General features: G+C 34.1%; 1 protein-coding gene across 1 annotated transcript in view; it reads right to left on the bottom strand.

Annotated features, from left to right (window-relative positions):
* Positions 1-23,841, bottom strand: part of tesk1b (testis associated actin remodelling kinase 1b) — a 55,208-nt gene that overhangs the window by 19,583 nt on the left and 11,784 nt on the right. The window contains exons 3-5 of the mRNA XM_056461316.1: positions 7,850-7,971; positions 5,717-5,765; positions 2,595-2,741 (exon numbers count right to left, since the gene is read on the bottom strand). Of these exons, the coding sequence (XP_056317291.1) occupies positions 2,595-2,741; positions 5,717-5,765; positions 7,850-7,971 (318 nt within the window). The remainder of the gene's footprint in view (positions 1-2,594; positions 2,742-5,716; positions 5,766-7,849; positions 7,972-23,841) is intronic.

Below are 23,841 nucleotides of genomic sequence, written 5' to 3'. Positions count from 1 at the left end.
TTCTATGGTTCTTTTATTTATATACGAATTATGAATTTGTGTTAGATGTATTAATTCTTTTGGGATAGCATTTACAATAATATTACATTTCTTATATGGGATAGCAAATTGATGCATTTTCATAAATTGTTCATAAATTAATCAAAAAAGGAAAATAGATGTAATGTCTCTCTATTGTACCAAGAAAAAAAAAAAAAAGATTTATTCTTTATTGTAATATCCATGTTGTTCCATAAAAATGTTTAACGTGGAGAAAAGTTTTGGGAGTAACATTTTCCAGGCCAGTGATGCTTGCTGGTTAGTTCAGTTTATAGGGAGTTTATTCGCAACAAAATTACACTTCAAAATAAACCGGAGACCGCCAATTTTATTAAACCAATAATTGGGCATGTTTATTTAATGTGTATTTGTGTTTACATACATGTTTAAAGGAACACATCTCGTCACTTTATTTTAGACCCTAGAGTTAAAAAAAATAATAATACGTTTTACAATTTTTGAATCCATTCAGCAGATCTCGGAGTCTGGTGAGAGCACTTTAAGCTTAGCTTAGCATAAATCATTGAATCAAATTAGACCAGGCTAGGAACTATAACCTCATTCTGGTGTAAAAGTCAAAGAACTTTGCTGCCGTACCATGGCTGCAACAGGAACAATGATATTACGCAGCACCTAAAAATGGGCCCCAGCTAGGTAATGTCCAACATGACCACCCGCATGAACAGGGTAGCGCGTGTCAGCAACTTTCAATTTCCTTCAGTCATAACCTCAAGGTGTTTTTTACATGCATCTTTTATTTCTCTTTGCTATTTGGGCTTATTGGAACCTAATTAGAATAAAAACCTAAGTATCATCTTTTGATGCGATGTACTTTTAGTGAAAAATGATGTCCATATATGTGGATTCGTGGTCCGAATTTACATAAAACACGTTTTCATGAGTGTTTTTTAATGCATATATAACAGAAAATTTTTTTGAACTTGCTTTGACTATTAGAGTAAAAAAAAAAATTCCCCATTTTGGACAGCTAAAAATAGTGTTTGGGACATTTCATATGCTGCAAAACAGTTGCAGGATGACTCTGTATGTCTGTAACAAAATATAAAACATTCAAAGTATTTTAAATAACCACTTAAGAGCTAAAATGTGCTGTCCATGTATGTGGCCACTAAGCCCTAGGAGGTTAGAACAAGTTATAACGACAGATATAAATCATCGAAATTCTGTAATTTGAGTGAGATGTTAATACTTTAAAGAGCCCCTAACATGCATTAAAAAGGGTCATATGTTGGTTTGAGGAGTCTCCAACAACAGTTTAATATGCATGCAAAGTCAAAAAAAAAAACACTTCCATTGTCTTATAATATGATTTATTTTTACCTAATTATCTCAACAACTCCCATATGATTTGTTCAGCGATTCATCTGTTCCCAAAACCCTCCTTAGCGCAATGCTAATCTTAGCTGGTTGATCCGATGACCCAGTCTGTTGTGATTGGTCGAGTGTGAGACCAGAGCTGCATATTGACAGCAGCATATTGCTCTATTCTTGACCTGAAGTAAAAACGGTGACACACTCTCAGTATTAATCCACACAGTGGCAAAAGCTGAACTATTTTGAAAACCTCCACACGTGACTGATGGTGGCCACAGCAACGATAAACAGCAGTGGATTGCAAGCTCACAAACGCATTTAAATCCGTAAACAACGCAGCATGTTACGCATTTTCAACGTGGCTTTAAACACGATATATGAATATAAAGAGTTAACCAGATACTGTGCAAGCCGTTACAAGTAACTAAACACAATTAAATACATAACTTGCAAGGTAGAGAAAACAAGGAGGCAACCATTTTAAAATCGCACTTACACTTGTGAAATGGAGGAAGAAACTGATCCATGAACTGTGTACTGTAAAGTTCCTGTCACGCTCTGACAAAGTCCCATACATCAATAGTCTTTTTTGACACTTCCTTCAACAAACGACTAATGAATCACCCATAGCAAGTGTGTAGATTGCGGAATCTATGCATCTATGCGACCCGATTCAAACGGGATTTGCTACAGTATTTGTCTTCTCCTTTTTCTTTCTACAGTGTCTCTGTGCGGGGCTGGGGCTTTCAATTTTTTCCGGGTCTGCGCGCAACAAATGGGTGGGGCTTGAGTTCCGTATCGATGTCATGCCAACAAGGCTAAAGACTCGTTACAGCTGCGATTCATTCAAACCCCTATGAGTTGACTCTTTAATAGATGAATCATAAGTTTTAAACACTTTCAGATTTAAGCCTTAGCTGGATATTTCATATCACTTAGAGCTGTGGTACACACTGCATGGAAGGTCATTTTCAAAAACCCAAAATAGGGGCTCTTTAATCCAATTTAATGATTAATGCTAAACTAAAAGGGGTTCCTGAATGGATAAAACTTAACTGTTTAACTCTAAAGGAGTTGTAAAATGAGCACAAAAAAATGAGTTGTAAAAAGAGAAGTGATCCTTTAACATGGCTGCATCATGTACTGTCAGAATCCTGTTTGAAGCCTCTAGAATACATGTTGATGTGTGCAGGTGTTCAAAGTCTCTGCAATAAACGTACCTTTGATGTAAGGTCTCTGTGAAATATGCCCTTGCTGTGGAGGTACTGCAGTCCTCTGGCAATATCCAGACTCAGGTTTATTCTTACAGACCAGGACAGAAGCACGTCACTGTTCAACAGCTGCTCCAGATTACCGCCATTAATGTACTACAACACACACACACACACACACACACACACACACACACACACACACACACACACACACACACACACACACACACAAATGTTGAGGATATCTATAGTAGAAGATTTAGATCAGGGGTGACCAAACTATTTTCCTATAAAGGACCAAAAAGCAAACTTGACTTAGGGCTGTGGGCCGAAAATATACCTAACTGTATATATTAAATGTTCTCATTTATTCGGTAAAATTTAACAATAACTAGAAAATGTTGCTTTAAAATCATATTGACTACTGCAGAATCATTTTTAACATTTTATAATGAACTTACTACAGTAAAACATAAACAATCCCATTCATAACACAAGGTCAATGCTGAATACACTAGTCAAGGTTACTTTGATTTGCTCTCAGATGTCTTGTGCAGTTTGCTGACAGTATTTACAAAGTCTCCTTCATTTACAGTATTTCATTAAATCAAGTAATCTCAGTTGGCTTTTTTTGTAGCTCAGCAATAAAACAAAGAAACAAAGAGTTACGTTAAATTCGAAATGATGATCACTGTCAAAGGCATTCACCCTGACCACCTCCCCATCATTCTCCCTCTCTTTTCAGATGGGATGGCGGGCCAAATCAAAGGATACCATGGGCCAACTTTGGCCCGCAGGCCCTAGTTTGGGCATCTCTGATTTAGATCCTCTAGTCTAAACGCATATGATGTTAAAGAGGAAGTATATAATTTCTGAAGAAATAGAAGCTAAAGATCATTCAACAATAATTCATAAGACATAATACAGTATACTGACAGCAATATCAGTATCGGCTTATAAATCCTTATTTTGAATGCTAAAATTTAAATCGGCGGAAAAGTTGTAGATCATTACCACAATTTTGTTCACTGTATTAGTTAGTTGACTTTAGAGCGAAGACGGCTATCAATTCAAGTTATCGATTATCCATATTTTCGATTCATATCGATTATCCATATTCCATATCCAAAATCGCACATCCCATATAAAATTGTCTGATACTTATGCTACATTCTGTAAAATTTTAAAGTATAATAATAACTTAAAGGGATAGTTCAATCGCAAATAATTTTTTTGCTATCATTTATTCATCCTCCACTGTGTTCAACAAGAGGAAAAAAATGATTTGGGGAAAAAAAAAAAAAAGATATATTGAAGAATATATAGGAAAAACGGCAGACTTACAGACTTGCATAGTACTTTTTTGTTCCTACTATGAATATCAATGGATGTTTTGCAGACATTTTTCAGCATATCTTGTTTTGTGTTCAAAAGAAGAAACTCATAAAGGTGTAGAACCACATGAGTGTGAGTAAATGAAAACTTTCATTCAAGGTGAAATACCACTTTAAATCAACACAAATTAATTTTTATAGATGACTGCATATTTAGAAGTACTGTACATATCACCATTATTATGGCTATTTAAGAACTATTTAGCAAGTACACCTCAACACCAAGGCGGTTTTAAAATTGACTCCTAAGATATTTTGATTAAACCAAATTTTAAGGTGGCATCCAATGCATCTTTTACAGAGAAGCCAATCCCAGGGTGCTTTTAAAAATAAGCAAGATGGCATATGAGACAAACGAAATGACAAATACAAAAATGCACCACCCGAATTTCCAACACTTAGGGTCAGCAAGACAATGTTTTCCAAGGAAATTAATAATTTTTAACAAGGTAGCATTAAATTTATCTTTAATATAATATTTAGATGGTGTATAAAAATATGTAAAAAATTTTGAAACCCTGTTCTTTTCATGTTTTCAAGTAGCATCTGATTTGATCTGTTTTCATTAATATGTTAAGCAGCGACTGTTAAGGATAATAACAACAACAACAACAACGTCAACATATTCTGAAGGCTCATTTGATTGATGATGATGCCAAAAAAATGCTATTCAGCATCATAGTATAACCTGTGAAACCTATTACCAGGGCCAGACAGAATCTGCGGACATTTTCTGTTTCTGTGGAGAATTTTGTAAAAAAAAAAAAAAAAACCTGTGGATTTATGAGGAATTATTTCAGTTAGTATTATAACTAAAAACTTAATATTTGAAATAAAAAAAACAATAGCAATAGCTTTTTAACTTTTATTTAATGTTTAAAATGCAAATCCAATTAGATCCACTTATTTAGTAAACAAACCAAGTTTCTCATATAATACATCTGCTAAAAGACAGAAAATATTACTTTACAAACTGTATTGTAAATAAAGCACATGAACATTTTAATATTAGTATAACTATAACACAATAATATTAGTGAAATCAATTTTACACTCATACAGGGCTAAATTCTAAGGATTTTGTTTGAATATCCCAGTTGGAAAAGATTTTCACTTGACCTATCGAAATTTTATTGTAATTTAATACATTTAATAATAGTAATAATAATAATAATAATAATAATAATAATAATAATAATAATAATAATAAAACCAAGTCAGTATCTTCAGCAGTAAACAAATTGAGAAATTTTAAGAGACTGGGTAGCTATACATATACAAAGGAAAATTAGGACCTGTAAAAAAAAGATTTAAGATCTACAATTCAATATTTCAGTAGATTTAAGACTTTAAGGCCTGAAATTAAGCTATTGAGATTTAAGACCTCACAGATACCCTGTACATAAAACATCAAACCACAAAATAAACTGCTGAATTTTTACCCAAGTGTCTGCTTTTATGTATTAAGGTCAATTCAGACAGCTAACAGACACGAACAGTCACGACATTTCACTTCTTAGACAATCTACAACCAAACAAGCAACCAATTCAGCATGTTAAATCAGCGAAAAACAAGATTGGACAGAAACCAACAAGGAGGTAACACAGATCCTTCAAAACCTGACAAAGTGTCTGTTGCTGCCTGAAGGTGCTGTGTGAATTGGCCTTTAGTTTACATCTGCTTTAGCTTATGACAAACTGAACTGTATACGTGTGTATTAGAGCTCTCCTTACCTCTGTCAGAGCATGTAGGTGTCCCTCATGAACACACACTCCCACAAACCTAAACGGGATACACATGGAGAAACAGAGGGTAAGGGTGTTGGAATAACATAAAGCAAAAAAAAAAAAAACAGGAGAAAGCGCTAACAAGTTCCTTCAGGAGTGACCTCTTGCAAGAATGCGAGCTCGAACACCTGTATTTTAAAGGCAATCTTAAGATGCACGTAAACACACACACACACTTAATTCAGTCAGGCACAAAGACCACACAAGCCGGAGCAGGTTAAGCAGACAAAAGATCTAAACTTCTTGTTCTGGCCCATATAAACAAACACACCCCCTGTATTGATGTGAGGGATTTGTTTAAGATAAATACATTTCAGAAGTGTTGGCGAGTCAAACTCTCCGGTTTCCGATTAAATATTTGACGCTATCTAAACAGCGGCTGCAGTTCTGGGGGCATGACCAAAGACAAAAGCCTCCATCCTGTGACATCAATATTCATGCTGTCACACAATGATGTGTTTATTGCCCGTCAGCGCAGACTTTGTCCTCTAGGCAAACTGGACTTCAAACAAAACATTCTTTCCATTCTAGAGGGAAGAGTGGAGAAAACTTAGCAAAAAAAAAAAAAAAAAAAAAAAAAAAAAAAATTCCAATTCAGAAGTAAATGAATAAATTATTCATAGATATTACCTCTCTCTCGCTCTCCTAAAATAGACTGCTTTTAGTACAATTGAGAGTGAAGAGCCATCAGTCGAGGTGGTATCATTTAAGACTAACAATTGCTGATATTGTACCATGGTACTTTTCTGACTGACTTACTGTATCTTAAAGCAGTAAGGGCTTATTCTAACTTCAAGCGTTCAAGTCTGATTAAAAAGTTAATAAAATTGCTAAACTTATATTTTATTATTAAGGACCTGCATATACAGTTGAAGCCAGAATTATTAGCCCCCCTGTTTATTTTTTCTCCAATTTCTGTTTAACAGAGGGAAGATTTTTTCAACACATTTCTAAACATAATATTTTTGATAAGTCATTTCTAATAACTGATTTACTTTACCTTTGCCATAATGACAGTAAATAATATTTTACAACATATTTTTCAAGACACTTTTATACAGCTTAAAGTGACATTTAAAGGCTTAACTAGGTTAATTAGGTTAACTAGGCAGGTTAGGGTAATTAGGCAAGTTATTGTATAATGATGGTTTGTTCTGTAGACTATTGAAAAAAAAATAGCTTAAAGGAGCTAATAATGTTGACCTTAAAATGGTTTTCAAAAAATTAAAAACTGCTTTTATCCTAGCCAAAATAAAACAAATAAGACTTTCTCCAGAAGAAATAATATTATCAGACATACTGTAAAAATTTCCTTGCTCTGTTAAACATCATTTGGGACATATTTAAAAAGAAAAAAAAGAATTAAGTGGAACTCTTAAGGAAGGCCAGTAGGTTTACAAAAAAAAGTTTAAAATTATTTAAAATAGCTGACCAGTATTTCAAATTTATTTACTGTGAGAGAAAAGCAGATTTTTGCAGTATCACAGTTTTAGTTTTTACTGACTCGATGCTCCAGAAATCTATAGGTTTAAGAAACAATATAAAAAGGAGTTCAGCAGCTTAATAATTTTGTAGAAGCCATCATTTTTTTTTATGAAAGTTGGAAACTTCAAAAGAATTATTTATTGTTTGTTATAAATGTGTCACTTTTAATCCATTTAATGCTGAATAAAAGTGTGAATGTCTTCAAAATGTACTTCTGCTTAAAGATTTGGGTCAGTAAAATCGTACATTTCTATATTTATTTTACTCACTTCTATCTTTAATAGGGAGTTACATTTCCAGTAAGAGGAACCATCATTAAAAAAAAAGCTTTTTTTTTTTTTTTTGGTACCAAAAATTTTTTTTAATGGTAGAAGTAAAATGCAAAAAAACTGTAGTTAAAATAATTAAAAGGAAATTTCAGATAACATTTCTCCACTAAATGAAAACAAATAAAATATATATCTATAAACAAATAAAAAGCAGACAAAATGTTTACTTCATTTTAGAGATTTTCAGCAGCCTCAGTGCACACTTAACATTGTGGACAATGGCTACAGTCTGTTTACAGAGACCACAGATGTCGGTGTTTCAGACCTGAGTATGTTGGGGTGTCTGAGGCGGTTCATCAGCTGCACCTCCTTCAGCATGTTGGCTTTGTTACTGGCCATAGTGTTCATCTTCAGAGCCATCACCTGCCCTGTGGTGCGATGCTGAACCTACAGATGGAGAAAATACTGTCAGCAACAGATACACTACAGCTCTATTCACGTCTGTGGCAGTGGGACACACACACAGACACATCTGATTCATCCAGACTTCAAAGTGTCCTGCTGCAGAACACATTATCTGTCCTCAAGTGGATGCGAAACTACATTTTCACAGAATTTTTTTTTTTTTTTTAATCATTATGAGTTGCTCCATTTCAAAATACTATTGAAACCCACAGATCAGCTGCAATTGTTAATTACATTTGACACTTTCATTCAGAAATGATGTAATCATAATCAATCAATAGTGATGCATGATGCTACTGGTAATCCTAAATAAAACCTTTTTAAACATTGGAAACATTTTAGTTATAACAGAATACAAATGAATCAGAAATCAGAAAAGGGAATAAAAATGACAAGTATAAAACAAACAGCAACGACAATAAACACATAAGTCACCTCGAAATGATAATGTTATGTCCAACATATTCAGATTCATTATGTATTCATAATGCAATTATTGACATTCATATTATGTGAAAATGTATTTACATCATGTAAAGGTTGTGTTGATATTTGTAGAAAGAAATCTTTTGTTTTTTAAGTAACTTGGCTTCTATAAGGCTAGAATTGTCATTGTTGTATAATAAAGAATTAGCTGAAACAACAACAACAGAAATACTTCAAAATATTAAACATCAAGTGTAAATAAATGTTATTAAAGTGAAACTGAAACTAGCAGTGTGTGAGAAATGCACTAGTATACAAATATCAAGTGTGTGCACAGATTTTGCTTGCTTGATGTTAACTGCATTCTACAAGTTGCTATGAAATATAAGCAAATGGCAAGAATGTCAAACATGAAGGAACTAGGCCTGTTTTTTTGTTGTACGATATATTGCACTTAAGTATATTGCGATAAAAGATATTATTGTCTGTTTAAGACCATTTTATGCCCCTCAATAATGCCAGGATGACAATATAAAGTTGTCACCAATACAAGTGCACTATTTCAAAGATCCCATTTTATTCATAAGAATATTTAATTTAAAGGTTTCAAAATATGGGCAGAGAAGGGAATTAGAAAGATAGCAAATTTATATGTTAACAATATTCTAATGTAATTTGAGGAAATTGTTAGTACGTACAATATTCCTGCAAAACATTTCTTTAAGTATTTACAAATAAGAGATTTTATTCTTGAAAAATCACAAAATAATTCTCTGGATTTCTGCATTATACCAGACGCTGGTGTCAGGTTCAAAGGAATCTTCCAATTGTAAATTGGAAGATTGGAGATTTGATCTTAAGGAGGATATCTCTATGGAGGACTGGATGAAGACATGTGAGGAAGCTCAATCACTAACAACGAATACTGGTCTGAAACGGTTACAATATAAAGGTTGATGAGAATTTACTTAACTCCAGTTTTATTGCATAAATATAATGAAAATATTCCAGATACTTGCTTTAGAGCAGGGGTGTCCAAACTCGGTCCTGGAGGGCCGGTGTCCTGCAGATTTTAGCTCCAACTTGCCTCAACACACCTGCACGGATGTTTCTAGAAAGCCTAGTAAGCGCTTGATTAGCTAGCCCAGGTGTGTCTGATTGGGGTTGGAACTAAACTTTGCAGGACACCGGCCCTCCAGGACCGAGCTTGGACATGCCTGCTTTAGATGCAGGGACCTTAAAGGAACGCTGGATCACTGTATGTGGGAATGTAAAGGAATATGGAACTTCTAATAAGGTGTGAAAGAAATGAAAAGCTTCTTGAGGTTAATATACCAATGTCTCCTTTAATTTTTTTTATTTCATTTATATCCCAAGGAGATTAAGTCAAAAAAGACGGTGCATATATTTATGAATATATGTATTCTGCAAGCAAAACGGCTTATTTCTTTAAATTAGAAAAGTATATGTGCACCAAATATAGGCCGTTGGCTGAAAGAGATGGTAACAGACATGTCAATGGGAAAAAACATATATATTAAGAAATAAACACATAATTTTTGATAGAGTTTGGGGACCCTTTACGCTGTTTTTAAAAGGTGGTGGATTTGGAAATGTTTTACTAGAAGAGTAGTAAAAGAGACGATATTGTATTCTGATGTAAAATACTGAGAAGCTTTTTGTTTTGTTTGTTGGTTTATGTTATTTCAGGCACATGGAAATGTGTATGTACATGTTAAAATATAATAAGGAATTGGGAAGAAGAATATTTAATTACAATCATTTTAACAGTTTAATAATTAGGCATTGGAATCAGAATGTGAAAACGCATATCCTTAACAAATAATAATAAATGTTAACAAAAAAGCAAGTTAAAAGTACAAGTGCAAGGTAAAAAGTAACATAGGCTGTGTTATCTGCTACCAGACCTATTTTCAGTTGTCAGGCACCCATATAAAATTATACTATAATAATTTATAGTAAATACTATAGTGTCTTAACCATACCGACAGACACCTCTAATAGATTTGAGATGTTGCGCAATCAGCTAAAATGTTGCTAGAATTGGTTTTTATGCAAGGGCAATATATATTTTATCACCAAAAAGGATTGAAGTTATGTCCATGTGTTGTGTGATAGGTCGATATATTGATTGATACTAGAATGGACCTCACAAAATGCCTGCGAGAAGCTTAAAGAAGTCCATATCACTCATTTGTTTGATTAACTCATCAGGACTAATTTTACAGGAAATCTGAACCGACCCACAACAAGCTGCCGATCTGCCCTCTCAAGCTGTCTAGCCCATATCTGGACTCAGTAGCAGCTCCGATAACACATACAGACTTACACAAACAGTTCAACATAGAACCAAAATATTTTGGTTCATGGCAACCACAAAAAAAGAGAGAAGAAATAAAGATTGACAAGGCAGAAATTGTTATGCGTGATTAGTTTCATGACTATAAATTAAAACTGCATTCTCTTGTCTAACTCTAATGCTGTCTGAACATGTTTCCCCCGATGACAGAAATATTTCCACAAAAAAATAATAACCCCGAGCAAGAACGTCCATAAAGGACTGAAACTCCCAGCATCCAAAGCTTCAAGGGTATTCTCTTTAACTTCGACTGTCATTTCGCTTTTGTATAGACAATCTAATCAAGTGAAGGCAGAAACCCGTCTCTGATAAACGACACCCAAACCAGTGTCTCTCCGTCTGGCTGCAGGATCTGGCCTGCAGCAGTAAAGCGTGCAAGCTAAGATATCGTGATAACAATGAGCCCCATTATCTGCTTTTGAGAGTCTCATGCAGATCAATAGCAGGAAACTTTCAAATCCATAAATTATCTGATATGATTCAGGCCTGCAGCAAGAGCGATGGAGGGATTGCAGGCACATCTGAGGGTGTTTGCACAATGCATTTTATCAAAGGTAAACAGCTCTGAGGTGCAGTGCTTTCTCAGGGATGCATTTACAGAAGACGCCCTGAACACACATAATATTTATTTCGGCATCCTGTGATAAAAATATCTGCGCAGTGAGGATTGTTGTCCTTTAGGCGACTGAAGAGAAAGTCGTGTTTTCCTGAGCAGGAAATAAAGGAATCTGTGTCTCTTGATATTTTTCTGAAGTAGGATGGCAAGACAACTATTATAAAACATTAGTGCAAATCAATTCAAGTGCAAAACTTTCACACTGCAAAATGTAGAGCTCAAAAGCAAATCAGTCAGTCAGTGGAAACTTGTTGGTTCATTCATTCATTCATTAGTTCGCTCATTCGTTCGTTCGTTCATTCATTCGTTTGTTTGTTTGTTCGCTCATTCATTCTTTTGATCATTGGCTGTTTCTAAATTCCAAGACCGGTCTTGCCAGGTCACCTCGAAAGAACGAACTCAGGAGACCACGAGAACAGAGAATGCATCCTGCGAGAAATGAGATGCTGCGTTCTTCCTGATGGTCACATGACCATCACGTTTTTAATGGAGAATTATTTAAACATTACAGCATTCATGTAACGATTTGTTTTTCCCCTTTTTAAAATATATACAATGCATACAGACCTTACATATATACATGTTGCACAATACAAATAGAACAGATTTTAATAGGAATTTAAGCAAATAAACACCCTTAATGTGATTATTCCTTTTTTAAGATTTTTATGGTAATGTTTATATTCACAGTCTCATTTAAGGAAACTCCTGAGATAAACAAGTTCTATCTCTGAACTTAAAATCATAAATCTATATAAAATGCTGCACTTCCCACCTCCAGTCGCAATAACTTAGAGCAAGTTTGGTGCTCAAGTCTGCATCGATGCATCCTCGATATTAAGAACACATCTGGGAACTTTCACGCATCCTCCGTATTTGCGGTCTAGAGGATTGGAACTGAACTTTGGGAGTTGATGACATTACATGAAGAACACAAGATCGCTGAAGAACGCTCATTGAGAAACAGCCATACATTTGTTTGGTCATTCATTCGTTTGTTCGTTAATTGGTTTATTTGTTGGTTCATTCATTTATTAGTTCGCTCATTCATTCATTCGTTCGTTTGTTTATTCACTCATTTGTTCGTTTATTCATTCGTTCGTTTGTTTGATCATTTATTTGTTAGTTCATTCATTCGTTGGTTCATTTATTCATTTGTTTGTTCGTTCATTCATTCCATTCGTTCATTCATTTGTTTGTTCATTCGTTCGTTTGTTCATTCATTCATTTATTCAAATATGTAAATTCTGTCATCATTAAAAATATTTTTGGAAATGTATAGATAATCAAACAGTGGGCTTTTACCACTGACATCCATAGTATGGAAAACTATGCAGAAATCATTTGATTTCCTACACTGTAAAAATGAATGGCAAAACGTCAAGACAACAAATAATTTTTTATGTTGCTTTAACTTATTTTAATGGAGCTAATCATGTTTCAGCTATTATACAAAGTTTAATCTAATATGTCAGTTTGATTGATGCAAGTTGAGATGACTAGAAAAGATCATTTGTCTCAACTAAAAAAAAAATGTAATGCAGAAAGAATTTGTTCTTTTTTTATACAGTGCACATTTTGCAAAACATCTTCTTTTGAGTTCATCTAACAAATTCAGAGAGGTTTGAAAATATTTAAGGGTGATTAAACAAAGACAACTTTCTTTTATGGAAGAACTATCCTCTACGTAGTTATGGGAGATTTAAGGCCCTGGTGTAGACCATTTCAATGTCCTGTCATTGGCCCATCAACATTTCCTGCTTGTTATCAAACTATTTCATAACTGTAACAAGTAACACTGTAACTGTAACAAGCAACTCAGTGATAAGTTAATGTTAAAACAGCTATCACAGCATTATTCATCAATATGTGGACCTTTTTGGATTCTTGGAAGCTATAGAAATTAATGTAAAGCAGGAAATACGTTATACGATCATTGTTTTTGTTTACATCCCTCAAAATTGTCTATATTTCAAATAAAATGGAAGAACGAACATTTAGATTTTTTGTTTGAGCATAAAAAAAGATTGTAAAAGGCTGACTGATGGTATACTGTTTTCGAACATTCAGACAACGTCAATTATGCCATTTAAGTTCTTTTTTCGATTTCATTTGAAGTATTCTGAGGCCATCTTTATACTTTAGTCTTATTTGAGATGAACGAGTAGATATGGCATTTTGTAACCTGTTATTTAGCAACATTCATATTTTCTTATCATAATCGCACACAAACTGGTTTGTTATTGGTGTGTATTGTATTGCATTGCAAAATATATAATTTTAGCATTGATATTGTAATCCTGCGATGTGACCATAGCGAATAATAAGTAACGTTGAGTTTGTATTATATTTCATCATTTGCATGTGTTTTTGAGGCATAAGAAATTGTACCGTCATAACTTATTTATTTTATTGATTTATTTTTGTTTCTATTATTCAATTACTGTACCTGGATACTGTTAGACTTAGAAAACGATGAAAAAAAAACTGTTTATTTTAATAGTATTTAAATATCGTTTATTAGATGCTATGCAGATGTACTCTCATTGCAGAATCATCCCAATCAATCTAAAATGATTACTAATTATTTCCAAATAGAGATATTAAAGTCATGTGGTGAAAATGTTATAATAATAGCAAAATATATATCACAGAATAACAAAATATTGCAATGTTTTCCATTATCGTGCAGCCCTAATTGTGCGCACACTGTCATTTGTCTAGTCATTCATCTCTAGCAGCTAATGAATCAGAAGTCTTGCGCATTGAAAGGAGGGTTAATTTGGTGTTGCAAACCAAGGTGAACACAGCGGTAAACGATGTAAACTGAAGCTGATGTTACTGTACACCTGGTGGTTGAACATATTTTTATTGAACAAGCAAACAAGTGGTGGGGGCTGTGTGGAGCTTTGTGAATGACAGCTGTTCAAATTCTGTGGAGTTTTCCATGGAATTCCGAGAGGACAAAATCCACACAGCCCATCTATAAATAATCTGTAGTTGTTTTTGATGTGCAAACAAAATGGCAGCGAAAACTTTAAACTGGGGTTGCCCATATAATCATCACTGAGCAAGGTGTTTGAACATGCACTACATGCCAGGTCACGTCCTCCCGCACACCCTTAAAGTACTGTGTAAAATAACCATTTGTGAATGGAAAAGGTCTGCAAAGTTTGCTGTATCACAACAAATGAGCTGATTTTGAAACATCAGAAATATAAGCAATTCCAGTCTTACTTTCTGCACAAATGGATTTGTAGCACATTTGCACATTGTCAGCCTTTAGTGATCAATGGCTCCCTGTTAGCAACGTCTACTTTAAGTGCATTTCCATTAGTGTATATTTGTTTTAAAATGTTGTTTTAGGATGAAAACGCTCCTCGTCCAGACTGCTGTTTTTACTGCGTTTCAAAAAAACAATCTCTGTCCACACTATACACCCTAAAACACATGATACTTGACCATTCACACTCACTGGGCATCCACATATTTTGCCAGCATTATGGTAATGGTTATATGACAGTACCTTGACGAATCAGGGAACGATATGCATGCAATAGTCCAGAAGATTGGTCAGAGAGTACTTGTGTGATAATTTTTTTGTTTTTCTATTCCACTTGTAAATAGCCGTTTTCCATTTTCAAAAGTCTGTGCTTTAGCCCGTCTGCACTGAACACCAGCATTTCCTAACTAAAATGGGGTCTTCAGCAAGTTTTTAGATGTTAGTATTAGTATTACTATTTCCGTCTAAATTGATCAATGGTTTGTCATGTCACCTCATACTTTAGTTTCTCATCAAATGCTCTTAAATATCTGACATGCTCCCGCCCCCTATTCAGAGTGGCGATAAAACAAAACGCTATTGGTTTTTTTTTAAAGGGGAGGAGCTACACTATGTCCAACCCTTTAATCATGTTTTGGTTGTGATTATGTCAAATCTTTAAGATGGACCGTTAAAATGCTCTGTTTTTGCATGATGTACATTCTGGAGTGATGTACATGCTGGAGACAGGCGTATATGTAACAAAAACTTTCAAATTAAACTGCACTGGTATAAACGGCGCACAACTCATAAACGCATTCAATCAAACGGTCTCAGCTATCGGGTTTTGAACTTTACATTTTTTATTTTAAAAGGTCTAGTTTCCAACTAACTGCGATCAAAAGTAAGCATGAAATTTAGTAAAAACTGGTACCAAAGTCAGCACTTTTGAAGTCCTATTTCTCTTGAAGTCTTACAGATGCCGATCATCCATCATATGATCTGATTAGGTGTACAGCACTACTTTTAAAATCCACAAATTCAAATTTTGCCAAATTCTTTTTTAAAACTCTGTTTTTATGATTGTGACAAACAGCATAAGTTCAATCAACGGTTTGATCAACGTCACCTCATCCTTCAGTTTCTCATCAAATTGTGACCAATCAAATGCTCTCCAGTATTTGACATGCCCCACCCCCTATTCAGAGTGGTGATAAAACAAAACGCTATTTTTTAAAAAGGGGAGGGTCTACTCTATATCCCACCGTCATTTTGATTGAGATTTCATCAAACACTGAATAAAAATGCACATTTCAAAGCAAGTCACAGGACCTTTAAACACTGTTTTTGAATGCCGAACATGTTGGAGTTGTTTGGATGCCAGACGTAAATAACAAAACTTATACATTTTAAAATGAAAACGCACTGGTGTAAACAGCCCTTAACTCTCAAACACATTGAATCAAATTCTTTACGAACAAACTTTTTTTTAAAAATCTATTTCCAACTAATTGTGCTCTAATGTTAGCAAAAAAATTTACTTAAATTTGGTGCAAATCGGTACCAAAGTCAGCACTTTTAAAAACACTGCAAGTTGCGTTCGCAAGTCTGTGTGTGTATCTCTGTTTCCCATGTGCTCTTCCACTCTTTCCCTCGACACAGGTTCCGCCACATTTACGTCGGCGACGTCCCTGGGGATTGGCTGGAGTGACGTAGGGCCGTGGAACAGTTGAGGAGAGCACAGAGGGAGTTTGATGGTGTGTTGTTTGCAATTGTTGTTGAAAACTATAATTATTTGCAGTACTTCTTGTAAAGTGTGTTTTCCTGCATTGTGCATGTAAATTTACTTTCTTGTTGTTGTTGTTATCCCTCCAGTGTTCCCCCTCATGTAAGTTTTGTTTTGGCTTTGTTCGTTGTCACTGTAAAAATATTGTATATACACAGTTTGAAGCAGAAGGGGTTGGATTTTGCACGTTTTTTTAATGTAAATATTTTCTCGTTTTTAAAATATAGGTGGGAAGTGAGGTGTAGTATTGTATTTTTATTTCTGTTATTTTCTTTGTAAGGTGCAGGTAGTTTTATTGTGGGTGTTTAGGTAGAGTGTCTTTTTGTTTATTATTTTTTGCGGGTCCTCTCCGAGGTTTCATGTTTTGGGTGTTAAATTTTTTTTTAAAAAGACTAAATAAACTGACCCGACTCTACGGGTTCTTAAAAGTTATTTATGTTACATCCTTGACCCTAGACCAGGGTCTTAACAAATAATAAAGTCAACCTCTTTACGCAGACAGATACATCATTTGCGCGTTCATGTGAAGCATTGCCACCTACAGCGGACAGAGAGTGACATCAGGTAAACCCTGCATCAACCTGAATAACTTTCTGAAAGACCAACGGGGCCTTGGATCCACGAAGAGAAAGATGGTTTTTAGAAAAGCAGAATCAAAACTTCTCTAGATCCTGAATCAATATCGAAATTACTTTTGCACTCTGGAGGGGAAAGATGTTATGCAGTTCAAAACACTGATCAGACGGGAAACACCACATCTGAAGTATTACATTTAGACAGGTATGCTTTAAAACTGGTATGTTTAATCACACAAAGCTTATGTAGATCGTGTTCTTGTTTATGAATGGGTTTATATGCACTGAGGGGTTTTTCTGCTATTTTTAAAGTTATAGGAGTACCTTTTACAGCATTGCTAATAGTTGGTTAAATAGATCTAAGCATTAATTTAGTTGCTCTTGAAGTTTTACAAACACCCATCATCCATGATATGATCTGATTAGTAGTACAGCCCTACTTTTAAAATGTATCCATTCAAAATTAGCCAAACTCTGTTATTATGACTGTGAATCTCAAATCACCACATGCATAGACCATTAAATCATTCATTCATTTTTTTTATATGTAATGTTTTTGTTATAAAGGTGTTTTTGTTATTTTGACATTTGTTAATCAAGAGGACAACACTGATGTTTGGTCCAGGTATTCAAGCTCTTTTTGTAATTCATTGAAACACTGCGATAAAACCCCATGCTGCAATAAAAGATTCAGCGATTATCGCACCATGAAAATTTGATACTGTCACACACACCCTTGCACTGTACCTGACAGGGTAAACAGCAGCTGGATGCGCACTGTATGCTGTACATGAACAACAGAGGTGTTAGAGTTTGGATGAGTGTACATGTGATTAATTCCATTTCTATCAGCATACATCTCATATTGCCGTTTAGACAGGTGGGCTAACGGACAGCACTTAACAGGGCATCAATAACACCCACTCCCACACTACTGCACACTGCCAAAGAGACAGCTAAAAGTGCCCCATAGAGCACTTAAAACCTTACCTAATACATAGATCACTCTTTCCATCTTACACCTTTTTAAAAAATTACTTATAATGTAAACCCTGCACTTTATATTCAATTCACACTACCCTGGCTGTATAACATTCATTATAGAAGACACTGGAACAGACGCTCTTAGCTCTGTTGTGTGGTATTTAATAGACACTTGCTAACTTTTGGTGCAGGGTTATTTTAATTCAGCAAACACAAACAACAGGGTATATACACAAGAATCATAGAATAGAATTCAGTTCCTTGTAAGTCCATTTTTAAGACCATCCATACATTTGAAGACCTCATCACTGACATTTTAACTTGCAGTATAAGAAACTAATCCTAAACTAAAACATCATTCATATACTGAATAAAAATGCTAATGCAGCACATAACGCCTATAGTACAGCAGCAATAACAGTGTTTCCCTAGTTACTGCAATAAACAAAGCAGCATGATATCAAATCTAGCAGGACTTTATCGATTTCCAAAAAACTACACCCAAATTCCCAATATTCAAAGATTAAATTTAGCACCTTGCTAAACAGCATTTAAGACTTTTAAAATACTTTAAAAGCCTTAAATTTCTCTAAATGGATTTGCAACGTTTAATACTTTAAGACCCTGTGGAAACCCTGAATGAGTCTTTTTTTTCTGTAATTCTACAACAGAATTAGAGCATAATATTATCAATGTACCACATGAAAAAGGAATATTCGTTTTTGCGTTAAATTATTAGTGTTCCAACAAATATAGGTCTGTAGCCAGCCTGGTTAAAGGGGTGGTTCTTTTTTTCTCAAAAACTGGACCACACTTTTTGATGTACCAAAAATATTTCCTAACGATTTAGAACAAAGAAATATGAAAAAAAAAACTTTATAAAATACAACTTACATTATCAAATATCATGGCAAAAAAATAAGATAGGAATCTGTTAAAGTTTTAAATTAAAAACTGCAGCCTACTGTCATTTAGGAGGATAACAAACTGTCCAGCACATTCAACTTTCCTCAGTCAGAATTTAGCCATTTGAATAAAAAAATTATTAAAACATAATAATAATAATAATAATAAAATCATATTAATAATGTAGAACTTCACAATGTTTCTAGCCTCTCTTGTAAAAAAAAAAAAAAAAAAAAAAAAAAAAAAAAAAGTACATTTGAAAATTCATGGATAACAACAATAGCCAAATTAAATTCAAATCAACTTTAATATGGTCTGCTTTTGATTCTTCACACCTTTTTATTGCTAATTTTTTGGTTTCAAGAATTAGGTCCAAAATTTAGAATAAAAGATATTTGTAAATATTTTCTCCATTTAAAAAAAGACAGTAGGAAAGGTTGACTTCTCTTTCGTCAGATCGTGTTTTTTCATGCACAGCTGGATGTTGGACTCGTAAAAAAATTATCTGTTAGCATTGGACAAAACTGATTATCTGAAGTTACGCTGAAGATCTGCTTGATCGTAAAACCTTTTTCTATGGGTTATTTTCACTATTCATGATGGCATAGGAGTCAAAAAAGGACAAATGAGCTCATGTATGGGACAAATTCTGGACCTTTGTCGGTGAGGGGTGGGTCTTCCAAACCACGCAACCCCCCTGACTACAACCCTGAAATAGAAAGATTTGAGCATGCTTTAAAAAACCTTCTGTAAAGCATTTTAAGATGTACCATTTTTAAGTTACCGCCCGTTTAAGAAGCTTGAAAGCCTCTGTTTTTGACTCGCCTACATTATAGGATACATTCACGGTGAAAAACGAATGACAATCAAACTTACGAAGGCAATAAAAGAGCTAAGTTTCCAAACCTAGAACATTCAGATCACCACAAGAAAGCCTTTAAACCAGAGATGCCCAAAGTAGGGCCTGCGGGCCAAAGTTGGCCCATGTGGTAACCTTTGATTTGTCCCACCATCCCATCTAAAAGGGAGAGAGAATGATGGGAAGGTGGTTGGAGTGACTGCCTTTGACAGAGATTACCATTTTTTAATTTACCGTAACCTTTTGCTTCTTTGTTTTATTGCTGAGCGGCAAAAAAAGCCAACTGAAATTAAAGGATTTAATTAAACGTTGTAAATGAATCAGACTTCTAAAATGTAAATACTGCCACTTAACAGAGGACAATGCAAGCAAATCAAGGTAAAGGCAGGAGCAGCTCAACTAGTGTATTCAGCATTGAACTCCATTGTGTTATAAATGGGATCGTTTATGTTTTTACTGTAATAAGCTCATTATAAAATCTTAAAATGATACTGCATTAGTTAATATGATTTAAAGTAACGTTTTTCTAGTTATTGTTAAATATTACAGAATAAATTAAGAAATTACCCATGGCAAATTTAATATATACGGTTAGGTATATATTCGGCCCTCAATCAAGTTTGCATTTTTGCTCTATATAGGAAAAAGTTTGGGCACTCCTGCTGCTTTAAACACTCAACAGTCATAGCTTAACATGAAACCACACACCTGCTAAATGCACTCACAAGTCGACTTCAAATTGTTCAGACTACACTGACATTTAAAACATACGCAAAACTCAAGCAAACATATGCAGGAGCTCTGTGGCGGTAATGGAGCCTGACATGCATGCATGCCCTGACTAGTAAGAAACAGAGAGAGAAACAAGAATAGAGAAACAAGAAGAGAAAGAGAGAGAGAGAGAATAGAGAGCACTAAAGAGTGACTGTGTTGTAAATCCAGGCTTTCGAAATCATGTCAAAACCAGCTTGCAAAGTGTTTACGATCTCAAACTTTTCCCCGACCAATCAGAGCCCGTCTTTAATGATCAGTTGGCTTTTCTCCTCCTATTCAAACTCCAACAGGAGCATAATGATGATGATGTACAGTCTGTGTTGTGCTTTTAACCACACTCCTCATATCTATATTTAATGGAGCTGAGCCCATATTTAAAATGCGCGACACCAAGAAGGGAACAGGATCCCATTGAAGAGCGTCTTTTGTAATTGTGGAACTCAAGACGTGCTACTGTGACATCATCATGCCTTTGTAAAATGCAGCTCAGCATGCAGTCGCCGCTCATTACTGTATTCCAGCAACACTCAATGAGCACACATGATACAGTGGCCTGAACACAGAGCTCAAATGTGAGGCTAATGGAAAAAAAAGCAGAAATAGACATCTTTTCTTGTCATTAATGAGATGAGAGACTACACTCACTGGCCACTTTATTAGGTACACCTTACTAGTACTGGGTTGGACCACCTTAGTACCGGGTTGGACCACCTTTTGCTTTCAGAACTGCCTTAATCCTTTATGGCATAGATTCAACAAGGTACTGGAAATATTCCTGAGAAATTTTGGTCCACATTGATATGATTCCGACATATTGACAGGGTTCCGACACTTGCTATTCTACAAAAGTGTGATACAAACAATGCTAGATCTTTACTTGAATCAATGGTCAGTAGTTCACTTTCTGTAGGTGTTTCTCAGGAAATGCATGTACTGGTACAATGTGTACCTTTAAAGTGGTTTTGAATAAAATTGTCTGCTAGCCACATAAAATGTAAATGTAAAGTGAATAGTTTAGGCATGCAAACTTTCAGACGTTTTGTTTTTTCTGTCTTTCATTGAAACAATTGACACTCAGTTGGATATTTTGTCATTACAGTGCAATGATATGCATGCATTTTAGTATTAATTGTATAAGACTATGGGTCAGAGATGAAAAATAATGTAATGCAGCTTTAATTGGGTTTTATTTTTCATTCTGGTGAATTAGAATGCGTCCCGGTTTTTTATTTTTTGCTAACAAAAAACAATAACTATCATACATTTAAAGTATGACTTTAAGAAGAAAATCTGGTTTGTTTAACTTTATATACTGTTGAAAAAAAAAAAAAAAAATTTTTTTCACCACATTTTAAACTACTAGGTTTTACTCATTCATCAGCAATACATACATAAATAAATAAATAAATAAATAAACAATTTTTAAAAAAATAATAATCACTTATTTTTTAACAAGTAAGAGTCAGAATAAATATGTTTAATTTTACAAAAAATATACCCCTTATGCTGTCTGGCGATGAAAACATTTTGACATTTTATTTTCATATTTGAAACAATAGACACTAGTTCATTTAACTTTATTTACTGCACACACACACACACACACACACACATTTCAAAATATTTCAAACCACTAGGTTCTTATATATATAAAAAATAATAAATTAAATTATAAAATAATTTTGAACTTTCAAGGATTTAAGATGCGTCATATTTTTTTTTTATGCTATATGATGTAATAAATTTGAAGTAAAGGTACTGTTCTCATATTTTTTTTCTTCTAAATTTTTAGGAAATGTTTTTGGTACATCAAAAAGTGTGGTTATGATGACCATCGTACTTTGCACTTGTGTGACTCAAATGTAAATCAAATATAATTGTTTGAAAGCAACGGCAGATACATTTTTAAGGATTTCTGCAGTACTGTAAATTACAAGCCTTTACCAATTTTGAAAGGGTTTCACTATTTTGGTCAAAACTTTATTTTTATGGCGAGGTTGACATTTGCATGGAATTGCTGATAAATATATTCATTAAGCTTAATGGTGACAAAACAATATTTGATCAATTTTGACATTTTATTTTCATATTTGAAAAAAAAAAAAAATCACTATTACTACACTTCATTTGAGATGGACACCATCTTAGGACCTCACATTTTTAACTCCAATCTATAAAAAGCGATCAAAACAAACCGTGCCGCATGACTAGTTAAAAAGCACAGATAGAAAAAAAACACATCAAGCCTTCATTCTCACTGTCCACCTCCATCAGACTCTTGTGGAGGAATCTCACATAAATAGCTACTTTGTCTTGGCACAGCTTCAAACGAGAAAGCCTGCTGATCCCACAGTGAGGTGAACTGCAAAACTATGATAAACAAAATTCCCTTGTCCATCATCACTCGATTTTTATCAAAGTGGGCAAAAAAGGAGAGAAAACTGCAGTAGTTTGGAGAACCACCTAATGGCAGCGCAAATTTCCCCTTGTAGATACAGTGTAATGAATTATCAAGCAGTTTACTGAATTAAGCCATTTTCTGAATACATACTAATTAGACCAAGCAATAGAGCCAGGTGATAAAATGTTAACGATGATCATCACAATACATTTCTCCCAAGACTAAACGATAAAGAGTTTGAAAAACTGTTTATGCATTAACTGCTTGTTTGCGCAAACTGCATCCAAGAGCAGCAGCACAGCTCAACATTTTGTTTACTTGTGAACAGGTTATAAGTCAATCACATATAGAAGTTAAAATGTGGCCATTAGAATATGCACAGCTAGTGTTTTTCCTCTATCGATAAACTTCCAGAGAAAGGTTAATGTGACTTTTCTAATAGTCAAATGTAGTGCTGGGCTGATAAACAATATTATTTTAAATCGCTTTAAAATTTGTGTCAATAACATTGATAAGCTCTGGCAGGGGCGTTGCTAGAAATAAACCTCTACTGCGGCACAGCACCCCCTCCAAAATAAATAAATTAATAAAAAATTATTAATTAAAAAAAAAAGTGTGTGTATATGTATGTATGTATGTATGTATGTATGTATGTATGTATGTATGTATGTATGTATATATATATATATATATATATATATATATATATATATATATACACACATATACATATATATATATATATATATATATATATATATATATATATACATATATATATATATATATAATTATTATTATAAATAATGTTTTATAGAATTATCTGTTGTGTGTGGTCTCAAGGCCGAGAATTAGGTCTATTAAGTCTAACCTCACTGACTTT

The sequence above is a fragment of the Danio aesculapii genome, chromosome 7, assembly GCF_903798145.1.
Source record: "Danio aesculapii chromosome 7, fDanAes4.1, whole genome shotgun sequence".
In the NCBI taxonomy this organism is placed as follows: Eukaryota; Metazoa; Chordata; class Actinopteri; order Cypriniformes; family Danionidae; genus Danio; species Danio aesculapii.
Note: the sequence above shows the minus strand (reverse complement) of the source record. Positions and strands in the feature narration are given on the sequence as shown.